This window comes from Centruroides sculpturatus, unplaced genomic scaffold (assembly GCF_000671375.1).
Source record: "Centruroides sculpturatus isolate CEXI.00-Female unplaced genomic scaffold, Cexi_2.0 scaffold974, whole genome shotgun sequence".
In the NCBI taxonomy this organism is placed as follows: Eukaryota; Metazoa; Arthropoda; class Arachnida; order Scorpiones; family Buthidae; genus Centruroides; species Centruroides sculpturatus.
Genome location: NW_019385499.1, coordinates 251571 through 278400, shown reverse-complemented (window position 1 = coordinate 278400; position 26830 = coordinate 251571). Strand labels below are relative to the sequence as shown.

At 33.7% G+C, this 26830-nt stretch overlaps 1 protein-coding gene across 1 annotated transcript; it reads right to left on the bottom strand.

The window, feature by feature from the left end:
- Positions 1-363: 363 nt before the first annotated feature.
- LOC111639560 (DNA repair protein RAD51 homolog 1-like) lies at positions 364-26363 on the bottom strand. Its single transcript, XM_023385448.1, is given in 11 exon segments — positions 364-647; positions 719-831; positions 833-841; positions 5891-6020; positions 6090-6203; positions 6284-6378; positions 16601-16692; positions 16779-16896; positions 16970-17107; positions 17189-17276; positions 26323-26363. Coding segments are annotated over 11 exon segments (1074 nt in total). The 5' UTR covers positions 26349-26363; the 3' UTR covers positions 364-496.
- Positions 26364-26830: the final 467 nt, after the last annotated feature.

Below are 26830 nucleotides of genomic sequence, written 5' to 3'. Positions count from 1 at the left end.
CACTATTCTTGTGCACCAACGATATTTTATAATACTAATATATTCTGCCAAATTATCAATAGATAAAATAAAATGATGGATTTGAACATAGTGCCATATGGGAGAAATGTGACTAAAAATCTTGCCTCACTAATTGATATTTAAACAAAATGAGACAAAAGTGGAGGCATTCTTTAACTTTAGGGTTTTCTGCTTGATTCTAAGATTTGACCTTATACTCTACCATGCAGAAGGGAAGACAAATATAATGGAAGTGTCACACAGTGTGTAATTCTAAATAATGTTCTGACATGTCAACATTATTTAGAATTAAGCAAAAGGACTAATTGAAACATGTGTACACAGGAAGATTCCATCAGACAATTTACAAAACAAATGTCATTTATTCTTTGTGGAGAAATAATACAAATTTTATAGTCAGAGCCTGAAAGTATATCTTATTTTTCTGATGATTAGATCTAGAAATAGAAATTCTCTTTCATAATTTGAAGAATTTTTAAATTATGTATGAATAAAACATCTCATCAGTCTTTCGCATCACCCACAACGTCAGCATTGATGGCAAACATGGCCTCTGCCTCGGGCAGACAGGGGAGTCGTAGATCTTGCATATTCGTATTTCTCCTCTGCCTTTTCTCAGGTACAGTCTGTAAAAATACAAACAAACATTTGTGGGTCCTTTTGTTGATGGAAATCATTGCTGAAGAATCTCTCCAACCTGGTGGTGGAAGCATGGGCTATGATGTTTCCTCCTATGGGTTTCTTTGGATCTGCCGAAAACATGGCTGCTCCGTCCACCTGAGCCACTACCTGATTCGTTATGACAACAGCCCACACCAAACTGTAAATGCATAAATTAACAAAAGAGCAAAAAAAAAAAAAAAAATGTTTTAGTTGTTGTTCATGTTCATTTCCATTTTCTCTGGAGACAAAACCTGAACCCAAGGGGTTAACAATTACACGATAGATAAGATTAGTTTCAAACTGTTGTGTCCAAACCAGAAATTATGCATCATCTGGGCAACCAGGCCCTTCCTGCAGTGTTGGTACATCTATTGCAATGGAAAATTAAGTGGAGTTTGTTCCTTGTGTAGCTTGTACTCAGTGCAGATCATCCCCGAGGCCAAACTTATGCAGACAATAGTCATGGCAATTTCAAGCAGTAAAGCCTATTAGTAGTGGCATGGTTCTTGCTGTCTTGTCAGAGAATGACCTGGGGGTGCATTGAAAATCTACTCTTCTAAGTGCCAGAGAATGTGATGTATGAGATGCACAAGTTTTATATAGCTATCTAACTTCGCTATCCTGTGTAAAGCTACTCTACTGTTCAGACATACATGGTAGTATACTGTCTCTCTCTTGTTCTGTCTATGCCTAATATGGAACAAGCATATATAATGTGGACCTAATTTAAAGCACACATTTGTGAGTTCCTGGCCTAGATCAGAGTAAACTATGAATGTGGCATCCACATCTTCACCCATTTTGGAGCAGTCAGTGTAAATATCGAGCACAAGCTGATTAGCTGGTAGTCTTAAGTAAAGAGGATTCTTTTATCTATGCCAAATTTCCTTATGTCGGCAAGCAGACTAGACTAAGGAAGGTAAGATTCCCTCTAATAATTTTGACAGCATCTATAATTTCATCGGGGCAAATTGGCGAGGTTCTTCTTCCAAATGATTTTCTTAATTTGTCGGGGGTCACATCTGACATTACTAATTCAGTGCTTGTGGGTGCATTCTCTGGATAGATGAAAATTGTTATCTGTTGTATACTTCGGCACCAAGTGACCATCAGACCTGTATGGCATAAAGGAAAGCAGGTTGAATGGCCTTTCTATAAATGGGGCTTAGGACCCAGCACTTTGAAAACTCAAGTGTGCATGGAAATGAGGGCATTGGCTGTCTTTTTAGCTTTGTGTAGGGTGTGAAGTTAAGTATTTAGGTGTTATTCTTGATGAGTAGCTTAATTTCTTTCATCTGTTTCATGAGAGGATTGTGCTTACCAAAAATCATACTTTCACAATTGTCTGTGCTAATGGGCTGCTTTTGCACAATTTCAAAACAATTTGGTAGTGGAACAATGTTGTTCCACATTTAAGTGTTTGCTGTTCCCTGTGAGAAAGCTAAAATTATAGTGTCATAGTCATAGGCAATGCTAGAGTCCAGGACCAGATCTGGATCCCTGCAGACACCTCACTAAATAATTGGAATGACAACACTACATTGTGCTGTACACCTTCACTCCTGTCAGTAAAAGGGGACCGAAAAAGTTTGAGGATAGTGATGGTCGTGTAAGGTATGCAAGGCTACCAAGTCTGATTACAGTGGTGTGTTCATTGTTTTGCTTAACCTGGTGGATGTAATGAGTGACTTGTTTAATGGCATCTGACTTCTCTAAAAGCAAAATGTACAGTAAACTGATTCTCGTGCAGGGCCCTACACTTCAATAGATGCCAAGTGATCTTATTAATTATAACACTGTCTGTTTTCCCAAACTAGACAGAGCAATCTGCCTTCTTCCTAAGTTTGATATTAATCCTTTTCCACTGAGTAGGAAAAAGATAGTGTTCAGACAGATGTTGAAGGAAATAAAACGTGCATTCAAGGCCATTCCAACAGCATTTGTTATCATCCTAGTGGTTATACTGACAACCTGAAGCTTTGTTGTCGATAAGCAAACAGATTCTTACAAACCTCAATGTAAGAGAAGTTGTGGCTGTTGGTGTAGGAGGAGTGTGTCATAAACTTCTGATGGCCACATGAGTATTATTGTATTCAAATGGATCATCAGAAGGGGAGCTGGCATTTTTCCTTGNTTGTGCTTACCAAAAATCATACTTTCACAATTGTCTGTGCTAATGGGCTGCTTTTGCACAATTTCAAAACAATTTGGTAGTGGAACAATGTTGTTCCACATGTAAGTGTTTGCTGTTCCCTGTGAGAAAGCTAAAATAATAGTGTCATAGTCATAGGCAATGTTAGAGTCCAGTACCAGATCTGGATCCCTGCAGACACCTCCCTAAATAATTGGAATGACAACACTACATTATACTGTACACCTTCACTCCTGTCAGTAAAAGAGGACCAAAAAAGTTTGAGGATAGTGATGCATACCTTATACCTTACATGACCAAGGCTACCAAGTCTGATTACAGTGGTGTGTTCATTGTTTTGCTTAACCTGGCGAATGTCATGAGTAACTTGTTTAATGGCATCGGACTTCTCTAAAAGCAAAAAGTACAGTAAACTGATTCTTGTGTAGGGCCCTACTCTTCAATAGATGACAAGTGATCTTATTAATTATAAGACTGCTCTGTCTAGTTTGGGAAAACAGACAATCTGCCTTCTTCCTAAGTTTGATATTAATCCTTTTCCACTGAGTAGAAAAAAGATAGTGTTCAGACAGATGTTGAAGAAAATAACAAATGCTGTTGGAATGGCCTCGAAAGCAAGTTTTATCATCCTAGTGGTTATACTGACAACCTGGAGCTTTGTTGTTGATAAGCAAACAATTCTTACAAACCTCAATGTTAGTGAAGTTGTGGCTGTTGGTGTAGGAGGAGTGTGTCAGAAACTTCTGATGGCCACATGAGTATTATTGTATTCAAATGGATCATCAGAAGGGGAGCTGGCATTTTTCCTTGAAAACTAAGTAGTAAGGATTTGACCAGGGTTGTGACCACAGGTGTTGGTACAGTAGTCCTTCCACCCGTTTGTTCTGGTTTTGTTAATAAATGTGTTTGTGTCTGTACTACTATCTTAGTGAAGCCTTAATGTCAGAGTCCTGTTCACTTCTGAACTGCCTCCTTATTCTTTTTTTTGTTTGGTTCATTGTCATGACTTTAAATTATTTGCTGAGTGTCAATAAATTCACCAAGTTGTGACATTGAACCAAACAAAACATGGATTCGACAAATAAATAAAACTAGATTATTCTTGTCAAGTTTGGCAATACACCAAGGGACCTTTTTGTGTGTTCTTTTGTTTGAGCTTGAAGGCAGTGACATCAGAATAAGTGATTGTTTCAGTGAATCTAGTGACAAGATGGTGTAATGTTTCCTGACAGTAGTAACTGTAGTGAGGGGTTGTCAGCCCAGGTTACTAAAAATGTCACAAAAGTTCTGCCAGTTAGTGCATATATAATGGTAACTATCAGCAGAAGTATTACTAAAAGTAAGAATATTTATGAACATGTACTGTACCTAAGTTACTGGCAGAATCTAAGTCGGATAACAGACCTTTAGCCCCTAGGGTTTAACACTGTTACACCTCTAATGTTAAATCAATCCAACTTTCTTTTACAGTACAGGCATACTTTAGAAGAATGCTTGTGTTTAGAGAGGAAAGGTTATGTTGGGCCATGATTTCATTGACTATGCCAAGTAACAGACTTACAAGGAGACTGTCAGGTGTTCATGTCTCTGATTCTAACAAAACTTGGTGAGCATGTAGTCCTAAACACAAATAGATCCTTGTCCAAATAATAAAACCAGCTTCTCAAGTGTTTCCAAAAAACAGGCTTCTGAAAATTGAGTGTTTAGCTTATGAGTTCTAACTATCCCAAGAGTGACTGGAGCTACACAATTTGGATTCATCCTTTGTTACATAAAATATCTAAACTATAGTCTTTAATATTAATATTAATTTTACTCTGACAAGGCAGATAGTTATGTTCTTGTTTCTAATGATGATCCCACCACTGGACCCTGTTCATTGCATCAAGGCTGCTAAGAACATCCAATCATTGAACCTGACTTTTGACTATCTTGTCAATGGTGTAGAGTTCTTGAAGAATGATGATGATTGGCATTGTGTAGTGGAAGTGTAGACAAGAATGGAGCAAGTGTGAGTGGGTGTATTATTCATAGCTAGTCCTAATGGCTGCTTGTGTTTTCATACATTAATGGGGCACTGTCAACAGCAAGCTTTGTGGTTAGTCTTATGTTTGTTCCATCAGGTAAAATATTGTTGGCATTTGCACAGTTGATGCAGCATGGTTCCTCACTATACACTGTATTATCCATACAGGGCTAGTGTTTTTCCATACATTTACTACCTAACTGGCTGTAACCACAGTATATTTCTCTGACCTGCTGTTACAAATTGTCATCAATATTAATTGTCACCCATTGCACACTTGCGTGTTGTTGAATCAGCATGTTAGTTAAACTGGAATTAATTTGCAAAACAACATCCATTCTAGAAGTGTCTGATGGGTTGCAATTGATTTTATTAAAAATACAACAACATTCCCTAAATTCTTGAAAACTGTTACAATGTTAATTGCTGTGTTCTAATGGTAGAATTCCTAAATGCAGAGTACCTAATATCTATCCTACCTTTTAGTGTTGAACACAAAGGGTGACAGTGAAGATACAACTGAATGCAAAGACTTATCAAACCAAGTCAGCTAAGGATGTCTGCTATCGTCCATGAGTGCCTGTCTAATCACAGTTTGAGAAAAACTTTTTTCCTTTGGGTAGATCATCAACCAACCTGCTCAGAAACTTGCTCTTTTAATTAACTAATACTACCTGAAAGACACATTAAATAAGCTAATCGGTGATGCATTGCATCACCGATTAGCTTATTTAATGTGTCAACGTCACTTTCAGAGCAGAGGGAAAGGAAACAGATAGTTTATTTAGTCTGGAATGAATTTATTTATTTACAGTACCCTGTTTAATATGTATGTAAATGTTTGAAAGTTTAACTGATGAACAAAGTTCATTGTGAGTGGGGTTGTATTTTTATGTAGCAGTATTTAACTCAAATATATTCATGTTCAAAGATTGGTAAGCATTTTGTACCTTGAACCTCTGCATGATCAGAAAGAATTTAATAAAAAGAAGTTTACGAAAATAAATTATTTTTGGTTATTGACTCACCACGTCGGCCAAGTGAAGCAACATCCGCATAAATCTTGCCAGGTGCATCTGTCGTGCCGACAGTTCTCCTCTTCCGGAATAGTCCGTTCTGTACAGAGCGGTCGCACTGTCGACTATTAGTAGTGCGTATCTGAATAAAATAAAACAGCATTGATTAACTTAAAACTGACATCAAATTTGGCAACGTCCATCTACTTACCTAGATTCCACCATCATAGCAGAAGCCTGTAGAAGTAACTGACTCTGATGATCACTGTTGTAGGCACGCGCATAGGCAACGTTGTCCAAAACGTCCCCACCAGATAATCCATACCTGAGAATAATTTTACGTACATTTTTTATCGTCGAGGAAAATAAAATCAAAGTCCAATGATCAAATGAACGCGGAAATACCTGTCAGCCACGGCTAGTAAACGCTCCGGTCGAAAAGTTCCTTCCGTGTCTATGTACAGACATTTTCCTTCCCCACCACTATGGTCTATGGGCAACTGAATGAATGAAAAAAATTTAAATATATTCTTTAACTAAAAATAAAATACAAAGTAGAATTTAAAAACTTGAAAGAATATTTCCACAACTGAAATCAACTTCTTTGCAATTATATTTCCCATTTTAATCTTAAAATTGGTGTTTCACAAAAATGGAACATAATATCACTCCTGCAACAGCTACTTTGAACGAATTAGAAAGTGTGTCTGACGGCAAGTTCCTTTCAGAAGATGTGAAATTTATTGCCAAGTTACTTTCAAAATTGTAAAGCAAGAATTCTCCAAGCATATGAAAAAAATTAAGCATGATATCTAAATTGATTCCAAGGCTAAAGAAAAATATTTCCATGCTCCACAGAGAACTCCAAAAGAAATATTCAATGAGAACCATTATTTGTGAATAAAACTATTTTGAATGAATTTGGAAAAGAATCTGGATAGAATAACTACAGATATTGATTTAAAGGATTTATAAAAAGTTCAGCAATGAGTTGCTTAACTATGATAACAGATGCACCACCAAATGTTACATGATAGTTAAAAATTACAGTAGACCCCCTTATAATGCGGTAGATACGTTCTGCTTTATAAGAATTTTGCGTTGTAGGAATCCGCATTATAGGAACCAGCGTTATAGGGGGGTCTACTGTATAAAATATCATAATGCTAATTTTGATGCTAAGGATGTTTTTATAAAAAAATTGTAAATGCTAATAACCAGTAAAATTGTCATTAAGTCTGGATATTGGAGATACACACGACCCTATTACCTACCCCATTCCGACCGTTAACCACCAAAATTTAATAGCATTGATCCCCCTAATACACAAACCTCCCTGAAAAATTTCAGAAATTTTTGACAAAAAAACCTGAAAGAGGGTGAACAAAAATCATGCATCCTCACACACAAATATCCATACAGAAAAAAAATCTCCAATTTTTTTTTGAATTCTTAACATTTCAAGGTGTCCTACATCCAAAAATTCAGGCTACCATTCAGGCTACCATGGGACCGTTCGGGAATCTGTGAAATCATAACTGTGATACATACCGACATCCTATCTGTCTCTTTTCTCCATTATCACCAGGCTATGAGTCACATAATTATAAAATGGAAAAACTATGACAGAAAAGTGACGAATCAAAAGTATCGTGAGTGCATATTATGATGTATGCATAGGCATACGTGGACTAGAGATATGGAGGAAAAAGAAAGGATAGAGGAAAGACAAGTGCTTAAAAAAGATAGGCAGGGTCAGACCCTCACAGGTGTGCGACGATTCTCGAATGAATAGGTGTACGTGTGCTGATCTTTGTAATTATAAATTGTGAATACAGTAGACCCCGCCTATAACGCTTCGATACGTTCCACGCTAACCGAAAATTATGTTGTAGGAACGATTAAATACATGAGCCAATCGCAGCCCGATAGGTGGGAACTTTACGGACTAAGGCTGTTTGAAAGGTTTTCTTGTATAAAATTAACCGATTCTAGACTAATTCCACTCAACATTTCCAAAATACGTATAATTTTTTGAAAATAATCTGTATAAACTATGCTATAAACAAAAAATTATAGGATTACTTACCGAGTGTGTACCGTTCGACTACGCCGTTGCTTAAAGCTGGTTTTCATCGCGGAACAGCACACGAAACGACGGCCGCAATTTCTGATAACGAATTTTTGGCAGAAAAATAACTTGACCTTTGGAGACATCATTAATATAAATAATTTTTATGGCCGTTGAATAAGAAGTGTTTCTTTCACAAGAAATGTATAAAATTAGTGCTGTATTAGACTTACGGTACCTAATTTACATACTGTACAGACGATAATAAACTCAACTTACTAGCCTAAAATCTCCGTAGCGTGTTGCCAGGCGGCAGAAAGCATATATATAATTATAATAAAGTTACAATAAATTAAGTTAATATATAATTATATATACAGTACCTAATTTATATATAATTAATATATAATTATATGTACAGTACCTAATTTATATATAATTTATATATAATACTAAACAGACGATAGCAAACTCAATTTAGCCGCTCCGTAGCGTGGCACAGGGTCGGAGGTAAGTAGTTCGGCTGCTCATCCACTATTGGTCCAGACTCTATCAATCTTGTCGCGAAACAATGTTACAGGAGGTACGTTATACGAAAGTTTCTACAATTTTTTCGCTACGTTATAGGAATTGTCGTTATAGGAACGTACGTTATAGGGGGGTCGACTGTACATATGACTATTATTATTATTTTTTTTATTTTGTGCATGTTATAAGTTATAAATAAATGTAAACAAACAACACTAACCCGACAACATTAAATCTAAATACCAAAATGATTAATTTACTGTGTTTTTGTTATTTCTTACTCCTGTTTTTAGGTATTCGGCCGAACAGTGAAAAATAAGCCGAATACCGAATAGTAACTGAATATTCATTACATCACTAGTAAATACCATTCACCAAAATTTGAAGGGGTATTTTACCCATATTAGAATTTAGCAATAGCACATAGCTACATTAAATAGAATTAATGTAGTTATAGGATTATGGAGGCAACTCATTCACTACCCAATCTGAAGGGATTACAGGTGTAAAGTCTGAATGTATGGAATTGTGTTTTCTGTTTAAATTGCAGCTTAGTGAAAAAATAAAAAAATGCATGAAGAAAATATTAAGTAAGTCAAAATGAATGCCAAATGTTTGCTAACTTTTGACTTCAATTTTTAAAATTTCTCTTGAATTTAATTATAGCTTCTGAAAAACTCATGTTGCACTTTAATTTCTTCCATGTAAAAAGACAGTTCTTTGCATGATATATTACTCAGAATTTCCACATGTTTGTCACGAAGTCTATTTCTTCTCTCACACTTGTTCCTGTTTTGAGTTGAAAACCTCTGCTCACAGGATGCTATGGAAAATGGCAATATATGGGCAATAATAAACAATTTTTGAAATTCCAGGTATAAAGGTTCACTGGCATCACCGTTGACTAGCTTCACAAATTATTTTGCTGAAGTCAGGGAACTTCATACCATTATATTTTTCACAAAGATACTTAACTTAATGCCAATCTAGTCTTCTCTGAGTCCACTCTCTTGTGGTAAAGAGTTAGAATAAATGTCTTGGAGTTCATCTTTACATTATATTGAGATAATTTTTTTGAGTGCATCATCATGTGTTGACAGGGATGGCAATGACGCTGCATTTAAAGTTAAGTCAAATGCTTTGAAGAGCGCCATTGTAGAACTATCAAACCATTCAGATCATCAGTTAACATATTCAGAAATCTGTCTTTATTTTTTTCAAAAAGTTCCTTTGCTGATGATGAAATGTGTAATTTAATATCGTGATAGTATCCTTCCTTATTTTGAATTTCAGCAATGAAGCTTTTCAACTTTGGACCATAAACAGTTTTCATCATTTGGAGTCTATGTTTGGATGTCTCAACTCTTTCAATTACTTTTGTGAAATTTAAGTCATTTGACTGAAAAGCATGAGAGAGTTTATCAATTATTTCCAGATCATCATAAAGTAAACAGAGTAGAGCTATAAATGAATAATCAGTTGTTGTTTTCAAAATTCCAAATGCCTTGTCATGGCGTTTTTTCTTCCCAGATGATTCACATTGATTTGTGAGTACTAAAACAAGGGCATCATAACTTTTAAATAGAACATAAACTGCACAGCCTTGTGAAAGCCATCAAATGGAATGCTGTAACTTTAAAGTTAAAACCTTCTCTTCCAGTATCTTTTGCATTTCTTGTAGCTCTCCCATAATGATGTGTAAATATTTTAATTCATCTACATAAGCTATTACTGTAATTGTATCTTGTACTCTAGTAAATGCTTCAATGCCTTCTGCTGCTTGGCTCACACACACAAATAGTTTATGAGCCATACAGTGAATGTGATACACTGTATGTAATGGACTTTTGTTTTTGAGTTGCACACCTACACCATTGATTCTGCCAGTCATAATAGCTGCTCCATCTGTGCCAAGTCCTAAAATGTTAGTTAATGGAATTTTTTTTCTCCCAAAAACTGACAAATCATTTTCATGATGTCATCAGAATTGCATTCCATGCAAGATGGTATAGTTAAATTTGCCCAGAAGTGTATTTCAAGTTGCTGTTTAAATAATTTAACAAAGATTATCAGTTTCTTTGATACAGCTACATCTGTAGACTCATCAATCAACAATGAAATAAAAGGGCTATTATTCATATCCTTTTCAAGCTGCTGTGTGAAAACATCAGAAATGCATGCAGGTTTCAATCTTTGTTATTCTACTATGATGTAAATTGATATAGGACTGTGTTATACATTAAATTGCATTGGCTTTTTGTATCATCATAAAAGCCTGGTATTTCCTGTCCAAAATGTCTTCTTTGGCTACTGTATAAACAGTCCAAAACACAACAAGATCCCATTCACTGACCTGATCTGCACATTTATCAATATGAGTCTGCATTTGTCCTATTTGCACTTTTATGTTCACTAGTCTGTTCATGATGGACAAAATTCAAGTGTTGTAAGTTTGTTATACCAGCTGCCATAACCATCTTACTTCCTGCATCTCTACACTTAACATCATGTGAATGGAAAAGCTATCATACTTAACAGATAGCTTTTCCATTCACTGAATTGTACGAAATCCATGGAAATTCATTGTGCCACTTACTTAAAAGTACAGATTTTGGCTTTTTAACTTCAGAAACAGACAGTTCACTCAATGACATCATTGCATGAAGTATATTTCAGCTTCTGGATTCACATATTCATCACCTTTTTTCCATAGCAAACCAAGAGTTATTTGTTTTTTTCTCGACAACGTATTAGAATTAGTAGCGAGATAAAAAAACAACCATTGAGCGCTGATAACGATCTCGTGGATCTGCTCTGCTCAAGCCTTTGACTAGCACATCTCCCACAAACACTGTGTCGTCACACGATTTCAGCATGAGGCTAACAAGAAAGTCTTTCTCATCAAGCCTCGATTTCAGCACAACCAAACTGTCACATCATCTTCCATGCATTCTTATATTCAGCACGTCTTGCAGTGCTTTTAACACATATGTTCAATTATTAAGCCTATTGTCAGTATGCTTAAGGTGTGATTTCAGCATACTGGCAGCATCTCTCAACTACGTTAACAATAGTGCTTACAAAATGAATGCCTCCATGCAAAAGTATCTTTTTCGACTGCCAATTAATAATCAATTTTTTGCTATTTTAAAAATAAATTTAATTTTTACCTTTTGATTCAAGTAATTTTTTAAAATAACCTTGTAATGGATAATAATAAAAAATTCTTATTTTTTATTACTATTATTTTTGTTTATGAAAACAACACTACACAGCCATTTTGATATAACCGAATCAGCTCTTTTTCCAGCAAAAGTGTTTCCAACATTCGTCAACAATAACGTCACTGCCAATAGCAACTGCTCAGCACACTAATGAATAAAAGAAACCAGTGTTGCTGTCTTTTTAGCAATTTCACTTTGAACTTGTATTTTATTGTAAGATTGAATTTGGCTGTCAGTTTACATACTAAAACAAACATCAGTTTAGAATTTTTAAAAATCAAATTTTCTTAGTTTTCTCAATTTTTGGACAGGTAAAAATACCCCCATGCTAAAATTGGGAGGGTAAATTAAGATTTTAGGGGTAAAATACGTGCTATGGCGGGTAAATGGAAACACTGGCCACTAGACATATATTATTTTAAAATTTGTTAAAAATTCAATTTTTATCGTACCATTTAGGAAAGAATCCCGTGTACACGTTTTTGTAGTTTATGATTATTTAGTTTTTATTTATTAATATCAAAAATTAGTTACAAAAAAAATTGTTTATAAAATAATTTATTTTTATTCATTCAACTTTGTCATCGAGCTAGCTTGAATCAGAAGTTTGTCCTTTACATTTTGGTACAGTACATATTGACATAATTAATGAAAAGCAATTCTTACTTATATTAAAAAGTACATATTAATGGTTATTGTAATTCTGTTAAATGAGATTGATATTTTAGTATAAAAACTAATTTCGATGTATATTATGAAAAAAAGCATGTGTTTAAAAAACAAATAATAAAAAACGATAATTAAAAAAAAATTCAAATTTTATACAAAACTCTAATTTTTCCAAACAAAGGAAACACGTGCATTACGTAATGTGTTCAAAAAGTATCGGACCTTTGGTCGGCAAAAATAAATTTATTGACTTTGAGGTACAAAACCCTAATCCCCTTCAAAGTAGTCTCCTTGGTAATGTATACACTTCTCCCAGCGTTCCTGCCATTGCTGGAAACACTGCTGGAACGCATCTTTTGGAATGGTTATCAGCCGGTCCGTCGCATTTCGCATGATGTCTTCTCTCGACTAAATTTGGGTTCCTTTTAGCGGCATTTTCAGCTTGAGAAATAGCCAAAGGTCACACGGAGCCATGTGGAGAGAGTACGGAGCGTGACGAACCACAGGAGTATTGTGTTTGGCGACGAAAGCCCGAATCAGATGCGCAGAATGGGCGGATGCGTTATCACGATGGAGCTGCCAAGTTTTGATCGACCACAGATCCGGTCGTTTGCGTCGCACTGTATCGGAAAGACGACGAAGGACCTCCTGGTAGTACTCCTTTGCGATGGTTTGGCCTTGTGGTGCGTACTCACGACACACCACCCCACGAGAGTCGAAAAAACTGTCAACATGACCTTTGATATTGCTGCGGACCTGCCGCGCTTTTTTTGGCCTCGAGGATTGTCCCCGAAAGCCTGCTGAATCTTGCGAATGGTTTATGCTCGGGTATCACCAAGGTTTTTGGCAAAATTTGATGTAATATCGCTGCTCATGTTGTTCAGTCATTTTCCAGCTTAGTGGAATCCGACGAGAGCGCACTACATGACCTCACTCGTAGGCCGATTGCCAACGACTGACGCTTCCTGCAGGCGGGAAAAAATTCAGGGCTGTGCATGACTGTCCCCTCCAAAACTCCACCGAAAGAGGCCTCCCGCGCATCATTGGTTTATGTGGGGAAAAAAGGTCCTATACTTTTTGAACAGACCTCGTATTTTGTTTTTTTTTCATATTTGTTTTATTGTTTTATAATCCTTATGTTGTTTTCTTTTCATAATTCCTACATATATAAGTTGATTATGTGTGTAATTATATTCAGTTATAATTTTTTAAACAAAGAAAAACACATACAATGTTTTATTTTTCTTAGTTTACTTTCATTCATTTGATGTTTTATTATAGTTTTGTTAATTGTTTTATCAATAAAACCTACATATATATTTATTATTTATATAACTTATTGTATTGTTTTATTTATTTATAAACAATACCATAAATTATATAAATAATAAATATTTATGTAGATTTACCAATATTGCAGTAAACAAAAGTATAATGAAACAGCAAAACAAAACTAAAAAAAAAAACAATATTAAAATGCGCATAAAACGAAAGATTGCACATGTTTCCTTTGTTTGAAAAAATTATAAAATATATTATATAAATTACAACTATATGTAGGACTTGCCGATTTAGCAGTAAACAGAAATATAACAAAAATGTATTATGAAATCATGTTATACTGCTGGTTTTTTTTTTCTTTTTTTTGGTTTGGTGAGTATGTTAATATTAATATGAACTCAGTTCTTAGTTGTTACTGTATGCTATTATTTTGTGTTGAGTATCTTTTGTACAGTCAACCCCCCTATAACACTGTTGATAATTCCATGTTATATGAATGCCATGTTGTATGAGTCACTTAGATTTTACAAATACATGTGCCAGGCTGTGAATGGCTCACATATTTGTAAAATCTAAGTGACTCATACAACATGGAATTCATATAAAACGGAATTATCAACCGTGTTATGGGGGTTGACTGTATATGATAATACCAGAATATATTTTTGCAAGGTTTTATTTGATTACAATAACTGTAAACAAGTTAAAAAGTTCTACAATGTTTTCTTATCAAGTGATAGAACATTTAAATGCATTTTCAAACTGATAAACAACTTTCTATGTGATATATTTCAAATTTATATTACATTCCAATTTTTTGTAATTTGTTTGGAGCACATTATTTTAAATATTTGAATATGTTCCTCTTTAGAATTTATGGTTGTCAGTTTCCATGTTATATTTATAGAATTCCAAAAATTTTACTTTTTTTTTAGGAATTTAATGTGTGCTACTTCATGTAAATATTGTCTGCTAATGATGTTAAAAACATCCAAAAACATTAGTGAGAGAAATAATAAGTTGCTAGTGTAAAAAGGTTTTGAATTTTTTTTTTCAAGAAGTTCCAGTTAGAATACATGGGCTAATTTCAAGATTAATATATTTTCTAGTAAAACAATTCAAAAAATTTTAATATCTAAAGACTTTCATTAAAGATTTTACGCATTTGTACTATATGGTTACATTAAAAAATCGAAATACTGTATTTGTAAACTGAAAAATGGTACATTTATTCAACATTGTCACTCTTACCTTATGTTGAAAAAAGTGTGTGAGTGTGTGTGCGCACACACATGCATGCTTTAAGTATTGCATTATTATTCTAATAATAATAAAGTGACAAAAATTATGGATTTATTTCCATTAATATTTTCCTCAAATAATAATTGCACCCAATTCCCAAAGAATATAAATATTATTTGCTCTCTAATAGCAAGCACACACTAATAAACAACACAGTTGCAAACTGAAAAAGGTTGCAGATAGCATATTGTTTATTAAAATAAATATGGTAATAAAGAAAGAACAATTTTTGTTTTAGTAATAAAGGAAAAATATGATTACAACAATTTGAACCATTTATAAGTATAAATCATATTCATATCATATGTAGTGTGTATAAGCAGAAAAGAAATTTGGAGATTTTATGAAAAAATTTATTATTTATAATGTTATTTTATACAAATGATGATGTTTTTTTTTGAAATAAGTTTTTCAGAACATCTAAATCCTTTCCATAATTTTGACTTTTCAAATTTAATCATATAAATTTTGTTACAGTATATTTTTGAGTTTCAATCAATTCTAATGTGCTGCTATAATTTGTTAAATAAATTATGTGGNTAATCTATGTATTTATATATATATATATATTCATCACCTTTTTCCATAGCAAAGCAAGAGTTATTTGTTTTTTTCTCGACAACATATTACAATTAGCAGTGAGATAAAAAAACAACCATTGAGCACTGATAACAATATTGTGGATCTGCTCTGCTCAAGCCTTTGACTAGAATATCTCCCACAAACACTGTGTCTTCAGAAACAGACGGTTCACTCAATGACATCAATGCATGAAGTACAATTTCAGCTTCTGGATTCACATATTCATCCACCTTTTTCCATAGCAAAGCAAGAGTTATTTGTTTTTTTCTCGACAACATATTACAATTAGCAGTGAGATAAAAAAAACAACCATTGAGCACTGATAACAATATTGTGGATCTGCTCTGCTCAAGCCTTTGACTAGAATATCTCCCACAAACACTGTGTCGTCACACAATTTCAGCTATATATATATATATATACAGTAATACCTTGACTTACGCGATTTTCAAATCTCTTCAATTCATCTTTTTTAGCGCACCACGCAACTCTTGATTACTCACTCTCCCCACACTATTGTTCAGCTTACATGTTTGGACGTGTCGCGTGGAATTGACACATAGCTACAATTTATTTTGTGTTATTTATTTCTGTGTTTGTTATATCTACAGAGACTTGAGAGACTATATGCTGTGATTTCTTGTAACCATGAACTCGTTAATCTTATTTCATCTTTTGATTCAAAACACAAGATAAGATTAACGAGAACATTTATTAGCTTACATACACCTGACTTGGATTTTACAGAAATTACGAAATTATACCCCGACTTACACGAATTTGACTTATGCGGTTATCGCTCGGTCCCACCTATCGCTTAAGTTCGGGGTATTACTATATATATCTTACAAACAGTAAGATTTAAATTAATTAAAAATCTAAGATAAAAATTTTTCATTAAAATTAAAGGTATTTGTTGTTGTTGATATATTGTCAAGTGCTTATTTTTTGCACAACGCTAAGGTGATGAAATATCAAGTGACAGTGAAATGGTTAATAGATTGGGAACAAATAACTAAAAAAAATGCAAAAATTTATGTCATTTTGAAGGAACACAAAACTTACCTGACAAGTAACCGCAAGTGTGTGACACAATTGAGTTTTTCCTGTCCGAAATTCACCAAATATTTCTGTTATAGAACCAGTTTCGATGCCACCTATTCAAAAAGATTACATATAAAATTTCAAGTCACTAATTTAATTAAAGAAATGCATTAAGAACACAAATAAATTTTAGTATTACCTCCTAATAACTTATCTAATTCTTTAGATCCTGTAGTGATTTGAATAATTTCTGATCTTTTCTGATGAAATTCTGTGGCCGTCGTAAATCCCATCGGAACCATTTTCATGGCCTCCATCTAAGAATGATCAAAATATATTATAAAAGACAAAGTTATTTGTTTAAATGAAGATGATGAGCAAACCACATACCAATATTTTATCCGCCTTTACTTCGCTGATTCCCTTTATGCTAATCAGTTGCTTTTTTGGTGCAAATGCAACCGCTTCTACAGTATGAAAGCCAGCTGTTTCTAATTTCTTAATATCCAAGGCATTAATACCATTTCCCTAAATTTTTTAAATAAAACTTAATAAACCTTTTTATAAATCATATATATATATATATATATTTTTCAAACTAGACCATACTTCTAATTTTTGAATTTTCTGAGGTCCAAATTCGTCACATTCATCGTCGACGACTTCTTGCTGCATGGCCATTTTTGAACAAAAATATCTACAAATATGCATTAAAAAATCGAATTATTAGACCTTAAATGCATTAGAAACTGTATTTTCAAAGAAACAAAGATTAAAAATAATAATATATGATCCACATGCAAAGTAATAAATGAAAATTTGTATGTGCATAATTGTAATTGCAAAGTTAACTACATGCAGTCCGATCCGACTAATACAAGTTACTTGGTATTTTGCAAGTCTCAAATTTAATGTTTATTTACAAATAATAATTATTAAAATAACAAGTGCAAATAACAAAATTATTTTTTTATTTAAATTTAGTTTAGATGAATAAAATGTTTAATCACAAAATATAAATTGATTAACAAATGTACGGCACAGTCCACATAGCTTCACTTTATATATATACAGTAAGACCCTGCTTAACACAGGAGATGTGTTCCTAGACAACAAAGCACTAAACGAAACACCATTAAACAAGTAACACAAACATATGCACACAGAAATGTATAATAATATATTAATTAGTTCATATTTTCTATATTAATACTTTATTTTTTGTGACGAAGGTCCTGACTTTTCTGAAATACTTGTTTTTTGTATTTTTAATAAAGTCGTGAAGTTTCATTTGTCACTTTTTTCTTTCCTTAAGCAAATTTTGGTAGCAGAAGATCGCATCCAAAATGCCTCATTTTGCTTTTTCACTCCTTTCAAAATCTAGATCATTTGCTACAATTTGATCAATGATTTCAGTTATCATTACCAAACTTTTACTAAGGAAATATGTAGAGAAATTTTTTGGGTTCTTTGTTTTCAGAATCCCTATTTACCAGTTCTACATGAATTACTTGTTCTGCCAGTTTTTGAAGATCGTCGCTGGTAAGGCTCTCACCAGAAACCTGCAGTAACTCCTCAATATCTTGCTCATCTACACCTCCTAGTCCTGCTATATATCGATTAGGTTGACCAAATTATCAACCCTAATGATACAGCGATAGACTCTTCTCGTTGAGAATTCTTGTAATTTTGAGTACCAATGTAATTTTATTAATGTTTACTATTTTTGGCACTTCCCTCGTTATTACGGGAATTAAAAATTTTTCTTTATTACTTTTAATTTTGCATCTTTTTTTTGAGTTAGAGCTATTGCACACTTAAAATTGGTTTGAATATGTGTAATATCCTCTATAAAAAGTTGTTTGAATATGTTTTTAGACACTGGTAACTGGAAAAAAAGGCTGCAATTTGCTGGTCTGGAATCTAACCATATTAGCAAAGTATGACTATCTGTAAATTAAATTTAATACAACAATTATGTAATTATGTATCAAGTATTTTAATGGGCATCATCTATTTAAGAGCATTTACCATAACCATGTCACTAGTGAAAATTGTAACACAATTCTCATGAATGCAGTGCCATTTTATTATTCACATTGCAAACTCTTTTAGCATCATCCAATTTTAACGTATAGTACAATACAGAGAGAAATGCGAGGATCCAAAATTATGTAAAATTTTAATTTTACAAATTTTTCAAAATTGGCAAACTTGGAGTTAAAATATTCAATACTGGATTTTTCTTAGTCCTTTGTCTTTTCAGAGAGCATGGTGATATTATGAATTGATGGCTTTAATTGTATCCTTCCACTTTTCACGGTGTTGTGCTATCTGGATGGCTTCTTGTGTTTTATGTCCTGTAATTGCCATTACTTGGTCTGTCCACCTATTCCGACTAGAATTCCGACATCTGCCTCTAGGGCATTTGCCTTAGAGGCAGATGTCGAAATTCTAGTTTTTCCCTTCTAGAATTTGTTTCTCAAATCCATTTTTACGTGAGATGTCCCAAAAAGCAAAAGTAGGATTGGTGTATTATAGTGGTAAGGCGTGTTATGATTTTCAGTTGATTTAGGATGGAGTAATTTGTTTGGTGCTCCATGTAAGAGATTCTTAGCATTCTTCTATATCTCCACATTTCAAAGGAATCAAGTTTCCTCCATGAAGTGGTAGTCATAATCCAGGTTTCTGCAGAATACGTGGTAATCAAAAAAATTAACATTCTTATGAGTTTTAGTTTATTAAAGTTAGAAATCACGAAATCTTTCCAAATTCTATACAATTTACAGGTTGCATTGCGAGCAAGGCAAATTCTGTATTTTATTTTATTATCACATCCTCCTTTATTCATGAGAAGTGAAGCAAGGTAAACAAATTCATTGACTACCTAACAGCCTGCGATTTCCTTAGCCTGTGGCAAGGAATGGTCGATTATCATGACTTTCGTTTTATTTCTGTTAATCAGTAATCCATATTCACTGCTCACAGTTTCAAGTCTTTCCATAATATATTCAAGTTCTGATTCACTGGATGCTATAATAAGAGTATCAGCAGTATACCTCAGGTTGTTAACTTTTTTTCTCCCAATGGAAATATCTCCGTTCCAGTCATCTAAAACCCTTCTCATTATTATTTCAGAATAAGCATTAAAGAGTAAAGGGGAGAGAATATATCTTTGTCTTACACCAGCATTAGTTGTAAATGTATTAGATATAGTTTTGTTAACCTTACTCTTACAGAGTTGTTCTTGTATAAATTTCTGATCATCGAGATATGACGACGTGGGACTCCCATTTTCTGAAGAGTGGGCCATAATTTGTGCCATTTTACACAGTCAAAGGCTTTAGCATAGTCTACAAAACAAAGATAAGCTTTGACATTAAATTTGTAGGCCTTTTCGATAATTTATCGGACATTCAAGATTTGTTCCTGGGTTTCTTTACCAGGAATAAACCCCATCTGTTCTTCAGCTATTTCAGGTAATAGGAAGGGTTTCAAATGGTTATTAATTATTTGGAGCATTACTTTACTGGCATGGTTGATTAGACTGATAGTTTTGTAATTGCTACAATCTGTTGGTGCACCTTTTTTATAAATTGGAATAAATATTGATTTACACCATTCTTCTGGCCAGTGCCGTAACTAGGCAGGTGCAGCAGGTGCACCCACTTGGAAGGGGGGCCCAAAATGCATGTATTAGTTTTATTACTTTCCCAAACCTAATTAATTAAGGGGCTTAAATGCATTCTTGCTTAGGGCACAGGAATGGCTAGTTACAGCACTGCTTCTGGCCATCTCTTTACTTTCCAAATTAAGGAACAGATTTTATGACATATATCAATGCCCATTGCTTTTAAAATTTCGGAAGTTATGTTATCAGATCCAGGAGCCTTATGATTTTTTAATTAATGTACAGTACTTATGGCTTTTTCCACCTCTGATTTAAGAATAGATGGTTCAACTTCCCTTGTCCATCCATTCTAAAGTTGATTATCATCATTCTTTTGTCCTGTATCTTTATAAAGTTTCTCACAGTATTTCCCAGCATGAGCTGTTTAAAGAGTGTGATCTTATGCACTGGACCTTTAGACTTGTAAATGGATTCCAATTTGCTCCAAATTTCAAAAGCAGTCTTACAGTCCTTGATCTGTTCAGCTCACTGGAACTGATTGAGAGAATTAAGTCAGTTTGGGCTTTGAAATCATCATTTTCCCATGTGGCTGTTTTGTCCTCATCATTAATGGGTTGTGGGTAGGTGTCACTCACATATTTCCATGTTCCATTTTTAATTAAGACAGCTTTTGCTTGGATTTTCCATGTATTATAGTTATCCTTCTTTAAAGGTTCGATTTTAATTGTGGTCATCATTATTAAATACTATATAGTGACTGAATGATAAGAATCACAACTGTTACAATTGAAAAATTGTTGTACCATTTCAAATTCTGTGGGGTTACAGTATCTGTGTATTAATATATGCAACTAATAATAAGTTTCATTCAAATCCATTTGCTGCATCTTTGTTCACTAGTTTGGCTGCAAGTTGACTTCTCAATACTTTGGTGTAACTTTCAGATTTGAAATTTGAATTATTCAGTCTTTATTCGTCCGATGTTCTTAAAATTTGGCACAAACGTTCATCTATAACAGTATTCTTGATGATCCAAATTTCAATTGATTATTATAATTAGAGGTGAAGCTATCAATGACTGAACTTTGTGACCATGTGGCCTGCATTTTTGTTCTTTGTGATGCCATTCAGAAGGCGATAATTTTAGCATTTATTATCTATTGGCATGAAATTTATAAAAAAATTTCATGCCAATTTCATTGCTTTGCTCTGCTGATTTTCCAAGCTTCATAGTGATTGGATTAGTGGATTGTGAGAAACAGTCCATAAAAATCACCATGTGCTGCAGTTCCATGTTTCTATCTTGGGAATTTTGCTTCTATTCCTCTTCAGATGGCATCTGCTAGGGCAATAACCTGTTGTAGTTGGTGCAGAGTTGGTAGCAAGGTAAGGAAAAGGAATTACTTGGTTGGAATAGTTTAATTTACACTATACACAGTAGACGTACAAAAGAGCAAGGAGGTCTACATAGAACAGGATCATTTTATATATGGAAGATCTAAGCGCCACCTAGAATGTTCCAAGGAGAGTGCCATGATACTCTCACCAACACCCATTTTATATGAATTCCATGTTGTACGAGTCACTTAGATTTTACAAATGCATGTGCCTTGCTGTGAACAGCTCACGTATTTGTAAAACCTAAGTGACTCTTACAACATGGAATTCATATAAAATGGAAAAATCAACAGTGTTATAGGGGATCGACTGTATTTATGTAGAACTGATAATGATCTAAAATGCCAAAAATGCATTTGTTGTTATTTGTCTTGATTTATACTTTAAATTTGACTATACTTTAAATTTATAGGTGATAGTACAATAGTGAGATATAGCAATCTAGGACAGGAATATATATTAATCAACTTAAAGATTGATCAAATTGGATATTAATATACTGTATTTGTGACATTCTTACCTGTCTGTAATGATCAAATAATTAGAATTAAACACTTACCAAAAATAGACTCCTCTCACATGATCCTGTTCAAAATAACAATCAAGGCACCACTGTACCTAAAAATGGCAGCCAACCATATCTATTCACAACACCCAAGCATACAATATTTTCTATATTTTCAATTTGTTTGCTTTTTATACTTGGTTGGAGCAGTAGTTTGTGATTAGAAAAAATGTGCCATCTATATTTATTATGTAAATGAAAAATAGTTCATTAGATACATCTGGTAAATATAGAAAAAAGTTTGCTGAAAACTTTTCTTCCTTATTTAATAAGAGAAGACAGGACAGGACAATTATATATTTTTTATTATTATTTTCATATGTGTATATCAACACTTGACAAATTATTAAATCATTTGCAAATACTTTAAATTCTAAGTTGTCAAAATTCTGAAATGAGTGATTCATTCCACTGATTTGCTGTTAAACTTAAATTTATATTCTTCTAAAGTTATATTCTACAAAACAGGTTTTTCTTAAACTAAATTTATTAGTAATTCAACATCCACAACATAATCCCTTGTTAAAAAATTTCCATACAAAAGACTAAGATGTTTTCATTTTCATCATGTCAAATCACTAGGAAAAACAGTTCCATTGCAGAGACAACCTTTTATTAGAGGCCACGCCTCTGCAAAAACATGTAAAACAGTCTAAAAAGTTTACAAAAAAATATATAATTTCTTCTTACAAAAATGACAAAGACATTTTTTTTTTAATTGTTGGCTTGCCACGTGAACTTTTTAAACTGTTTTGCATGTTTTTGTATTGGCATGGCCTCTAATAAAAGGTTGTCTTGGCAATGGAAGACTGTTTTTCCTGGTGATTTGATGTTACGAAAATGAAGACATTTTACTCTTTTCTACAGAAATTTTTTAGTGTGTAAATTCATTAGCCATATTTTTTAAAAAGAAATAATCCCCCATTTTAATCAAAAGAAAATTTCACATATCTTATAGGATATGTAGATAAAATCATTAAACATTGGTAGTTGGTTTTAGATTTGCAACTCACCAACAGATTGGCCATATGGAGTTTTATTCACGTTTCTAACACCTAAATAGAAACCAGTTTAACACAAAGTCCTTTGGGCAGATTGCCTTGTCCGATCGACTCAATCTACTAATCCTTGCTGAAATTGGCAAAGCAAAAAAATCATAACAGGTTAAAGAGCATAAACATAATCTTGACTTTATATGCCAAAAAAATCACATTGGGCTCCAGTGACACAAAACTCATGACTATTAATGTGAATGGCTCCATAGAAATCATTGGTTGATAGCAATTTATGGCACTGTGGGTAGACAAGGTCATTGTTTCAAACTGGATCATGCAAAAGGAGCCAAAGAAATGTAACAATATGTAATTTTTGGATAGTTAAACATTAATCCTTAGATAACATTTAATATTGACCCCCAGGAGTCAATAAGGCATTTTCAGTGGTCAATTGAAAATGGTCTATTAAAAATTATTAATGCAATGGGTTATGTATATGACAGTTCAGCAGGATGTAAATTTGCACACCAAGTAGATCTTTTCTATGAAAATCATACATAGAATAACACTCATTCATCAGATTTATTTATTTGATTATTATTACTATTGAGTGCATTAGCAAAAAAATATGATGGAAGTCAGAAAACCTGGTTTATTCAATTTCGTTGTCATCTAAAATTTCTTTATTCTGATTGAAATGTATTTTTTTTAAGGTTGTCGTCACATGTACAGATCATCATTACTATCAACTCATGTAAAATTAAAATTTCATACAAAAAAGTCCATATCCCCTTTTATGTTTTCTCTATTCGATTTTTATCTACACATATATTAAGCAACAAGCCAAAAGTGAACCAAAGCCACTGTTATCAGTGACTTTGGTTCACTTTTGGAGACTCGAGTCTGGAATTACATCCAGACAAATAATACAAAGTGATCTTGAGGTATGATTTGCATTTTAAACTAGTGGTGAATTTGGCTGTAAATTTTCTGTGGGTCTGGGAAAAATTCCCCAGTTCTCCCCTCTCGACAGCCCTACAAATCATTACTGATGATTAATGTGACAAGTCCAGTGGCCAAACAAGATGGCCGATCTAATACCGAAACTGGGTGCTCATGGCAAAAAATGAATACATTTGTTCTGGATGATGCAAGGTCTACTTTATTGGGAAGTTCCTCCTCATGGCAACACTATAAATAATATATTTTAATGCCTCCTCCTGGATAAAGTTCTAATATAATAGAAAAATGTCACTCCAGTAACATAGCATTTCTCAAACAACAGTCTGCAATGATATGACAGGTGGTAAACAGGCAGTCTTAAATTAATAAAGATTAAAACTTCGTTCAATGATGATTCACATTTAATAGTGTACTTCCAATTTAACCATGTGTATTAATATTAAAAACATGTTTTTAGATTTATTGCTATAAGTGGCACAGTATGTCCCAAATGTGGGTAACACCTTTAAAAAGTTTAGTATAACTTCATGTGAGACTCAGCCGTGTTTACTTAACTACAGCCTGACCCAAATCATTAACAATACTATTTTATCGATTAAGTATCAGATTTCACACCTGGGAGTTAATCACTCAGCAAGTTCTCAGTCGCAAAACGACGACTAACCTTCGCATAACCTTCCGACCTATTATTGCAAAGTTCTCAAATGAATATAGCTGCAAACCGATTTTCGTCACAGTTGTTGCCGTTCTTTCTATGTGTTACCATCTTCACCTGATTCTTAAAAGGTTTTAGTTTCAACTCATCGCTCAGTGCATATTCTTGGATTTACCTACAAACCATTGACTTATGAACGTCTTAAGTGCCAACCCCTTGGATTATTTCATCAGAAACCCAGCGAACTAAGTGCCTCTTATTGGGATTATTATGAACGTCACCGATTTGGAACTGTTGAACCTCGTAAAGACTTGCCCAACCTCAAGATAATTATCACCAAGCGGCAATTGTAAACTCTCTCTCTCTCATTTGTGTATTATACCATTGAAAGAACTTAAATAACCTTAAATGTAAAAGATGTAGAGTCTATCGGTACCCATTAAACTCTTGTTATATTAACTGAGTCACTTCCGGTGCACTTGCGCTGTCTCTCACTCCATCTGCCCAAACGACTGCATCTGCTTGCGTAACAACCGTAACCCTGATGGAGGTTACACTGGTGTCAGTCCTGACAAAGACTGAGACCTACCGGTCACACTTCATAACTTACTGGATAATAAAATATTTTCAGACATTTTACCGGTCCCCGGGTTTAAAAAAGTTGAGAAATGCCGGAGTAATATAATGCTCAATCTTGGACAAGAAAGGGTAATCATCCACCTCAGTCCAGACATCGTTTCTTCACACTATGACTTATTTCATTTCCCAAAAGAATTTTTCAAGGTCAAAAACATGCGCCATTAAACATTTTCCCGAATTTATTACAGTCGTCTCAGCATCCGCCAGTGATACATTTTCCAGTTTTGGAGTAATTTTTATTAAGAATTTTCTCCGGAGAAAAATTCACCACAGACAAAGAGCTTGATTTTGCAATGGATGCCTTCTTCCGATCCAAACGGGAAGGCAATTTCTTCGAGGAACAAAACATCACCAAACAGATAGAAAACATAGTCAATTACGGGAAATACGGTCTCATAACACCGTCACATTGCAAAAACCATCATTTTTACCAGCGTAAAAGTGGCAAATAAATACGACAAGGACTATATATTTCAATAAATCTTCCTTCAAGTGATACAACCACGCGACAGAGAGAAACATTAACAGTCAATCATCAATTTGGAATATTATCTCAATCCTTTTATTTAAAATTTTCATTAATATTTTGTTAATCATTTACCATTGCAGGAGGCAAGTTTCAAAAGTAAGAAAATTATTCCAAACGATTCCTCAGTTTGCTCGTCATTTGGGAGACGAGTTACGGAACAGAATGCGATGGAGGAATCACCCGGAACAAATGATTCCTCACATTCCCGTTCCAGGCAATTACAATGCAAGCAAACACCAATTATGTTTTGAAAGAACAGATGTCATTTTCTTCTTTCCTTGATTAAGAAAAGGTAAATCAAATGCCATACTTTTGTTCTGTCGTTTATAATGAAGTTAAGGAAATGAATGTGCTTGGAGGTTTCTTACCTTCGAATCCATATTATAATTTTCATTTAGAAAGAAAATTTAGAGGACGACGACTCAGAACATTATTACAGAACACGAGTATTGGTGTAAACCCTTTGATAGAAATTACGGTAAAAGTCCATCCTTTATACGAGTAAATGACTTTAAAGTAATATCTAATCCGTTATTAAGCATTACTTACCTTACGCAATCGATAAATTAAATAAAATAAATATGTTGTGGAAAACAAACCTCCGTCGTTTTCGTCTTAACCGCTTCGATTGACGTCATCGATAAAGCGCCCCCTCTCGATTAAAATTTATAATTATTATTTTTAAAGAGTTATATTTAGAAAATGTTTTTAAATATTTATTATTATTATTATTAACGTAAATCTTATATATTTTAAATTATACTGTCGTTCGCAATTCGTACATTCAATAATTAACCCAATATGAAGGGTTCTCTCTTATTTATTAGTAAAACCGTTTTAACTTTTTTAATACTCTTTCCGCTCTGTGGGCACTAA